The sequence below is a fragment of the Trichosurus vulpecula genome, chromosome 1 (assembly GCF_011100635.1).
Source record: "Trichosurus vulpecula isolate mTriVul1 chromosome 1, mTriVul1.pri, whole genome shotgun sequence".
Taxonomy (NCBI): Eukaryota; Metazoa; Chordata; class Mammalia; order Diprotodontia; family Phalangeridae; genus Trichosurus; species Trichosurus vulpecula.
The window spans coordinates 146703178-146712079 of NC_050573.1; the positions used below are offsets into that span (position 1 = coordinate 146703178).

Sequence of the window (8902 nt, forward strand, 5' to 3'; positions counted from 1 at the left end):
TAATGACACAAATTTAGAAATAAAAATTTATTTTTCAATTAAAATTTTCCATAAGAAAGTTCTTGGTTGAACACTAATGAAATATATGCGTGCTTCGTAGCACTTAATTTATACTTCTAAATACACGGGATCTTAGAATGTGAGAACTAGAAAAGGCCTTGGCTTAGAGACATTCAAGCCTCTCATTTTACGGAGGGGGAAACTGAGCCCCAGAGAGGTGGAGTAACTGGCCCAAGGGCGTGCAGCCACCCAAGGAACCCGGTCAGGGCCAGAACCTGCCCCGCCCCCAACCCTCGCGCTTCCCTTTGGTTCCCGGAGGCAGTTTGAACGGGGCGAGGCCCGCCCTCGGGAGCTGCATTAGCAGCCTGATCACGTGGAGGGGCGGAGAGGGGGAGGAGGAGCTCGAGGCTCAGCGGCTGCTTGGAGAACTCTCCCTCGGCTTCGCCCCACCTCTTCGCGAACGCCGTTTGAGCGCTCCCGGCTCCCGTCTTGGCGCTTCTGCGGCTCTGCGCCTGCGCGGTTCCTCATCGCCCTTCATTTCTCAGGAAGCGGAGAAGGACGTACGTCCTCGGGTGAGTTTCGGTACCTCCACCTTTCCTGGGCCTGTTCTTCCTCCCTGTCGTCCCCAGGCCTTTCCCCTCTTCTCACACCGATGTCCTGTAAGCCCCCGACCCTAAAAGCGGCCTGTGAGCCTGGAGGATGCGGAGACTAGCCGGGCCGCCCCTCCTCGTCCCCGGCGGAGGGACAGGAGAGAGGAATAGGGGTGGGAAACCCGAGCCGCGGATGCTCGCCTTAAGAGTTAATAACAATAATGAGCATTCACATAGCGTTTCAAGGTTTGCGAAGCGCTTTACCAGCGGCGCGTTTCGTCCCCACGGCAGCCGTGGAGTCGGCGTCCTTGGAGGATGGAGGGTTCACCGGGGCCCAGAGGCGTAACGTGAGGCGCCCAAGGTCATACATCCGGCCGGGGCGTCGTTACCGTAACGGCTAGCGCTTAGACGGTGGCGCTCCGAGCTTTACCGAGCGCTTTAGAAATGCCTTCCCACTACCCTGGGGGGGGGGGTCGGTGCTGCCGTCCCTGTTTTACACCTAAGGGCACTGAGGCAGGCGGGGGTTACCGCCGCTGGTCACCTCAGAGACACGATTCGAATTCGAGTAGCCTTGATTCCAAGCCTCGTATTTAATAAACCACGACCGTCGTTTACGGAGCGCTTGCATTGTGCCAGGCACTGTGCGAAGCACTTTACAGTTATTATCTCATTGGACCCTCACAGCAACCCAGGGGGCAGGTGCTCTTCGCATTATATAGATAATAACTAATATCGATAAAGCGCCTACTGTGTGCCACACACTGCTGAGCACTTTACAGTTATTATCTCGTTGGACCCTCCTCTAACAACGGTGGGAGGCAGGTGCTGTTCCCCATTATGTAGATAATAAGTAATATCGATAAAGCTCTTACTGTGTGCCAGGCACTGTTTAAAGCACTTTATAGTTATTATCTCATTGGGCCCCCCCAACCGCCTCGGGGCTGTTGTCCCTCTTTTACACAAGAGGAAGCTGGGGTAGACAGTTTAAGTGATTTGCTCAGCATCCCAGGTAGTCTCTGAAGCTGGATTCAAACTCAGGGATTCTTGGCTCTCAAGGCCGCGATGCTAATGGTGGCTAACGTGGATGAAGCGCTTACTGTGTACCAGGCACTGTGCTAATGTTTTACAATTATTGTCTGATTGGTAGGTGGTATTATCCCCATTTTATAGATGAGGAACCTGAGGCAGATTGACCATATCCCCAACAGACTTGCCATATCTGAGGTTGGATTTGAACTTAGGTCTTTTGCCTCCAAATCCAATGTTCTATCCGCTTCACCGTATTTCAGGGCTTCCTGGCTCTGGGATGGAGTCTATTCACTAAGTTATGCTTATATGTCTTCCTGATGGTATAGGGGAGGAACATTGTTGGGAAGTTCCTGTGGTGGGGAAGGTAGAGGAAATACATATAAAAACAGAACAGAATATTCGGGTTCTTGACCTAGCTGTGAAGCCTAGTGGAATTTTTTTTTTTAACCTTGTTGAGCCTGGGCTTCTTCATCTGTAAGATGGAACATTCCTCGTCTGTGAGGTGGAACAGTGATGCTTGAACTACCCACCACACAGGGTTGTGAGGGAAGCACTTTGCAAATCTTCATTATTAATAGTGGATGGCCTGGGCAGTTCATTTCACCAGAGTGAATTGTAAAATTCTGTAAAATGCAGATAGTACTTGTGCCACTCACTTGAGGAGGTTGTTATGAGAAAAGCATCAAAGTGCTGCATAAATGAGTAATTACAGTACACTTATTCTGCAAATGCTTAAATTGATGGAACATCCAACTGGTTGGTGATGTCACCATATGGGCATTCCTTCTAGTGATGTAAATTGAACCCTACCCTGTGTGCCTTACTCACATTTGTCACAGGAGGAAGGGAGCTCCCCCATTCACTTAGCTTCCTATTAATTTGAGGTTCATAAATATAATTGATGTATCAGAAATGAATTCAGAAGAATTTGCTGTCTGCATTTAGAGTTTATATTTAACATTCTGTCTTTAACAGGAAGAATTGTCAGCATGTCTGCTCCCGTTTTGGCAAAACCACAGCTGCGAGGCCTTTTGGCTAAGCGCTTGCGATTTCATATTATTACAGCATTTATTCTGTCTTTGGGATGTGCTACTATGTATAAGGTATGTATGTTTCAGCCTTAAAAAGTGCTTCCCTTCAAAGGAGACACTTGAATAATTTGAAAGTTCAATGAATTCTGTATACTAGATTTTTTATTCTTCCTATTCTCTGTACCCTTGATAAGGACAGTAACTTTTCTGTCCTTATTCCCTCTCCGCGCGCGCGCGCGCGCGCACACACACACATTATCTTTCCTCTTAAACACACTCTCCTCCCAACTTCTCTCTTTTGACGCCACCACCAAACTTCATTTCTCACAGCTGTCCCTTTTGACTCAATGGCCATGGCCCTTTTCAACCCTTATCACCTGCTAGCTATTGCAGTCACCTCTTACTCAGTTTCCCTGCCACCAATATTTTCCCTTTCCAGTCCTCCCCGTGGCTGCCAAATTGATATTCCTAAAGCACTAGTCTAAGTGTGATACTCCTTTGCTGAAGAAGCTTCAGTAGCTCCCCTCTTGTGTGATGGTAAAATACAAACTTTTCTGGCTTGTAAAGCTCTTTATAGTCTGGCTCCAAACTGGTCTCCTGTTCCTTGTACTTGTAATAACAATGCTGCTTGCAGCTGCTGTAGGGGTGTAAGACCAAACAAGAGCGGCCAGCACAGGTTCTTTGATCTGCTCTTCTAAGGAGAGCAACTGTAAGGGGTTAACAATCTCACTTTAATCAAACATACATGTATAGTTCACTTAGTTCAGGGGAAAAGCCAGTACCCTGAACTTCAGAGAGAATACAAACAGAAAATACAAACAGTGACAATATAAACAGATCAGCATTTCTGTTTAACCAAATCACAATATACACAGTTACCAGAGAAGCACCAACTTCTGCCCTTTCAAGCCAGGGCGGGCCTCTTGACAAGGGCTGCCCTGAGTCTCTCTGGTCCAGTCACACTCTTCCAGTGAGTGAGAGCCCCAAACAAAATGCTAACCTGTGAGTTTATATACCCTTCTTAGGGTCCGAAGGCTTCACCCCTAATCAGCAAAAGGAGCTTCTGCCAGTAGTATAGGCACTTTGATTACTTTAGTATTTTCAAAGAGAAAAGAGTAAAAAAGTCCCACCCTGCTTAACATTACAGTACTTGACATTCCTTTTCCTGCCTCCATACCTTTGCATAGGATGTGTCTCATGCCTAGAATGTGCTCCTTTTTTGTCTCTTTTTGAAAAAACTCCATTTAAGACTTAACTCTAAAGTTGTGTCTTTAAATTAGTCTTTCCTGATTATCCCCCAACCCCCTTTTTAGTTCTTTGCCTCCCTGTCATTTTTTTTGTATTCATTTTGTATTTACTTAAGAGTGTGTACCCAGGTGTGTGTTGTTCCCATCTGTCCCCAGTACAGTTTTGATTTCTATCATCCATTGTCATCATCGTTACCAGTATTTCATTGACAATAGACCATAGAGCCACTTCAGTGGCCATCTTGTTTTCTTGGTGGTGTTTCACAGTACTTCATTTTCCCTTCCTGAACAGTGAATGTTTCTTAAGTAAATATTTAAAGTAGGGCAGCTTGATGCAATGAAAAGAGTGCTAGATTTGAAGTTAGGGGGCCTGAGTTCACAAGTTAGCTTTGCCACTTCAGACCTCTGCTACCTGGAGCAAGTCATCCAGCCTTTGTGGCCCTTAGCTTTTTGAGTTATAAAATGAGTAGGTTGAAAAAGGAGTGTGAATTACAGAATACTTTGCTTTTTCAAGGATGTGCAGTTTTAAATGAAGTATGACCTAATCACTGTTATAAAATTCATAAATATTAAATGTCTGTTATTGCTTTAGAAATTAAATTGATTAGTGAAATCGCCATTTTGAAATTGTACTGCATTTCTAACTTTGTGGAATTTCATTTTAGTTCAGAGTGGCTGAACCTAGGAAAAAGGCATATCAAGATTTCTATAGAAGGTATGATGCTGTGAAAGATTTTGAAGAGATGTATCAAGCTGGTGTCTTTCAGTATGGAAAACCATGATGAAATATACAGGTAATAAAACATTTTGTTATTTGACATATTTTATATAATCACAGTATCACAGATTGTCAGTTTGTACGGAGGTAGTAGCTCTTAGTAGCTTTTAGAAATAAATTTTTAAAAATTAGTTTATTAATCTGGATCGGTAGTGTTAGGATGTTTTTCACAAATGCTAATTTAATTTCAGTGGGAACTATAAAACTCTAGAGGCTAGTGTTGATTTTTGGACATTAATTGGGTTACATCCTGGCTTTGTGGAGATAGGCAGAGGTTTGTTTCCACTCATTCCCTTTTTGGGAACTCATCCTTGGAACTCATCCGTGTTTTATTTGGTTAGAATAGTTATAGACGATTTGCTCTATGGTGCCATGAGTCTAGACAGCTTGTCTAGATTTTTATGAACTCTAAGAACTGTAGTCAGCCTAGTTACAGAAAGATAGCATGGTTTTTTTTCTTATTTATTTTGCCGGCTGCTATCGAAAGCTATTGCTTTCCTTAATAAAATTTATCTTTTCCAACTATTTTGCCTCCTTTGTGTAATATACTCCCTCCTCACCTTAGCCTCTGAGAATCCCTAGCTCCCTTCAAAGCTGAGATTAAGTGCCACCTCCTGAAAGAGGCCCCTCTTTTCTTCCTACCTCCACCACCCAGAATTCCTTCACATTCACTTTTTATGTATTTAATGTTAACTTGAAGAAAAAGATTTTTTTTCTCTATATCCCCATCCTCTAAGATATTCCTGGCACATAGTAGGTCCTTAATAAATGTGTCTTGATTAATTGCTAATTGCATTACTTATTAATAGAGGCATGCAGACAATCAGCTAAGTGGTGTAGTAGATAGAGTACAGGACGTGAAGTCAGGAATACTCATCTTCTTGTTCAAATCTGGCCTCAGATACTGAGTAGCTGTGTTACTCTGGAAAAGACACTTAACCCTGTTTGCTTCATTTTCCTCATCTGTAAAATGAGCTAGAGAAGGAATTGTTAAACCACTCCAGTATCTTTGCCAAGAAAAACCCAAATGGGCTCAAAAAGAGTCAGACACAATGATTGAACAACAACAAAGCAAATTGAGAGTGAGGGGTGGAGTCTAAAAACAAGTTACTGACTTTGCATGGATTTAACCTTTGGAGATAGGGCCTTTAGCTATGTTGTTGGGAAAGGCTTAGATTATATGAGAGATCACATGTAGAAATAGTTCATTGAGACCCTAACCTTGTAGGTTAGGCACCAGATAATTACTTTTCTGACCTCTAACAACTCATGAAACCGTCCACTAAGGGATACATCTGTCCTCGGGTCTACATTGATGCAAGGAGTATCTGCATCAATGAAGTTGTTCCTCCTAAGACCTATACTATAAATTTAACTCCTCTAATAACTTGTTTTCTCACAGTCTAAAACTTTACTGTGTATTAAAAATAGAAAACACTTCCTGAAAATATTCTGGATTTGGTGGCATGTCCAGATCTGAAAAATGAGAATCAGAGTTTTCCCAATTTGCAGACTTGTGCTAATTTTGTGACTAAGGAAGGAATAATTGAGTGGGATGGGTGAGGAGGGTCTCATTTTGGGAGCCCCATATGTGAAATACGGAAATAATAAGGAGCTTTTATGAGGAATTAGGGGCTTAGAGAGGTCCTTGCATGTGCCACTACAAGGGAAAAGGCAGGGGCTGAGCTCAGAAAAAGGAGAGTGAATATTGATATGCATTGTCGACATGCATTGTCTTAACTAAGGGCTTTCTTCTTTATTACAGGCTTCAGAGGCTTGAGGTCCCTGGATACCTATACTGACTTGTTTTTCTTGTGCTCTAACATGAAATACATGCACACTGGCTGTGGAATAATCTAACTCGATAATAAACAGTTGATGACCTATGTGTGGTAACTTAAATTGTGTGCCTTAGTTGTATGTTATTAAGTATTTATAATTCTCTTCCCCTCTCTTCCCATCACAAGTCTTTTCTTAGATGTTTCATTCACACTAGGGTGTAAGTAATTGGAAAGCTCAGAACCTTACCAAAAATTAGAGCTTTTAAGTTAAAAGGAATGAAATTGTAATTGTAGAATTTCACATGGATCAATGAAGGTGATTTTGATTTATTTCCATTGGCATAGCTAGCAGAGTTTCACCTTCTTAGACCTCTTCAGGCTGAAGCAAAAAAAGGTCAACATGATAATAATAGCTGTAGAGACCATTCTGGTTTACAAAGTACCTTAAAATACATTATCTTATTCTTGACCTGTAGGCAGGTGTTGCAAGTATACTTCCCATTTTCTACAAGAAAAACAGGTTCATGGAAACAGCGTGTGGCCTCTTAATTTCCACTGTGACCAGCCGACCATATATATCCAGGTAGAGTCAAGTCTCTGCTGCCTGACAAATTCAGTGTCTCAGAGGACCATAGTTTATAAGAATAGAGATTAAAGCTGGAAATTACCTTTGAAATCATATAAACATTTTATAGATAAGGGTGTGGCTTGCCAAAGATCATACAGATAATAAGACACAGAGAAAGTATCATACACCAGAAGGCACAAATCTTAAGAGACACGGGTCCAAGCAAGTCAACCTCTGGCCTCACCTTTGGATTCGATTAGACAATGTTCGGCCCTATAATGCTGAGTCTTATTTGATGGTTTGAAATGGTGTTGCTTCTTGAGTATTACAGAGAATAAGCAGTTGGGAAAGTTTTCCAGGGATTATGACCATGCTTTTTATTGGAAGGTTAACTACTAATTTTTGTTCATTGATAATTGTTAGAAGTTTTGGTTCTAGTCCAAATATTCCTGTAACACACTAATGAAGTCACAGTAATAGATTGGTATAGTTGTTCATTTCTCCCAGTAATGGTTATTTACAGTGAAAATGTTTGAAGTTTTAATTAGTTTTAAAATATTTTGGACTAATGTGAATGATATTGCAGGATTAGAAAAACGTTTAATAATTGTAGGTGGACTGAACTCCTGGTGTTGGTGGGGTGAAATCCAGGCTTTTGCACTATTGCTTTTGTGTATTAGGATGAGAGGTGTAGCTAGTGAAAGAATGCCAGGTAAAGTGAAATGGGGTTTAGAAATCCACAAGCACCAGATTGTACTATGTGCAATGCTACATACTATGTATCGTGTAAAATAAAACAGCTGCTCACTAAGAGTTCAGGTTGAGATGGAGGAGATGGAAGGTGTGCTGCCGCCACTCGTGAGGCCACTTTGGAGGACAAGGAGCTGGCAGGTAGGTGCACTAGGAAAGGCCTATAGAAGGTGGTGTTTGAAATCTAGATGGAAGCAAAAGAATTCTGAGGTGAGCAAAGAAAACATTCTGGGCATGGGGAGTGCCAGCTGCAAAGGCAGAGTGTTGCATTAAGGGCATGTCAGTATGGTTGAGTATGTAGAGGGGAGTGGAGTTTTAAAATACTGGAAAGATAGGAAGGGGCCAAGTCAAAATGAACTTGTGATGCCTAAGAGTATATTTGGTCCTAGTAGTAAAAGAGCTGCTGCCATTTATAGGACAGATGATATGGTCAGACTTAATGCTTTAATAAAGTGGATGGAGTGGAGTGGGGACAGCCTCAAGGCAGGAAGACCAGTAAGGCTGTTACAAAGTCTAGAGGCATGGACAGCCTAAACCAGGTTGGTGGCTGTGAAAACGGAGAGTGGGGACATGTGATCCATAAGATGAGAACTAGGTTTTGTTTTTTTTTTCTTGAATCCTCATGATCTCTCAAACTTCTCCCAGATAGAAATAATGCCAGAGATGAAGCAATTTGAGCTCTTCCCCAGTTTAGGATGCCCAGAATCTAGACAAGGCCAATATTCCTTAATCCCTAAGGAGCTCATTCCATACCCACTCCCTCTCCACCCACCGTGCTCCTGGCAGCCATGCTACATAAGCTCACCCAAATCAACTCTCCACCCACCTCTCTTCAATGCCATGAAGATCCCAACTGGCATCCTCATTGCATCATTCTGGGCTACAGCAGAGCTCTGCAGAAAAGCAGAGCAATAGAGGAAATGGGGCAGATGTGTGCCCGAGCATGGAACAGAGCCCAACTCTACCTTGACCTCACCCTCCTCCTGATACCCCAGAAATCTGTCTGGCTAAGCCAGCCCTTTGGTGGCGTTCTGTGGAGCAACAAGAGCGTGGTAGGAGATACGTATAGGGTGATCTCTATTACTGCATATCCGGACCTCACTCCCCCACTTCATCCCAGAAATGATC

The 8902-nt window shown here is 42.8% G+C and overlaps 1 protein-coding gene across 1 annotated transcript; it reads left to right on the top strand.

Moving 5' to 3' along the window:
• The first annotated feature begins 467 nt into the window (after positions 1-467).
• On the top strand, positions 468-6577 carry LOC118827856 (cytochrome c oxidase subunit 6C). Its single transcript, XM_036734185.1, has 4 exons — positions 468-572; positions 2595-2722; positions 4563-4691; positions 6441-6577. Exons 2-3 carry the CDS (start codon positions 2609-2611, stop codon positions 4677-4679), a joined length of 231 nt encoding a protein of 76 aa, XP_036590080.1. The 5' UTR covers positions 468-572; positions 2595-2608; the 3' UTR covers positions 4680-4691; positions 6441-6577.
• Positions 6578-8902: the final 2325 nt, after the last annotated feature.

Excerpts from the sequence above, each read along its gene's own strand:
- LOC118827856 (XM_036734185.1), top strand. The coding sequence starts at position 2,609 with ATGTCTGCTCCCGTTTTGGCAAAACCACAGCTGCGAGGCCTTTTGGCT. Across the intron at positions 2,723-4,562 it reads GATGTGCTACTATGTATAAG|TTCAGAGTGGCTGAACCTAG; the intron begins GTATGTATGTTT and ends ATTTCATTTTAG.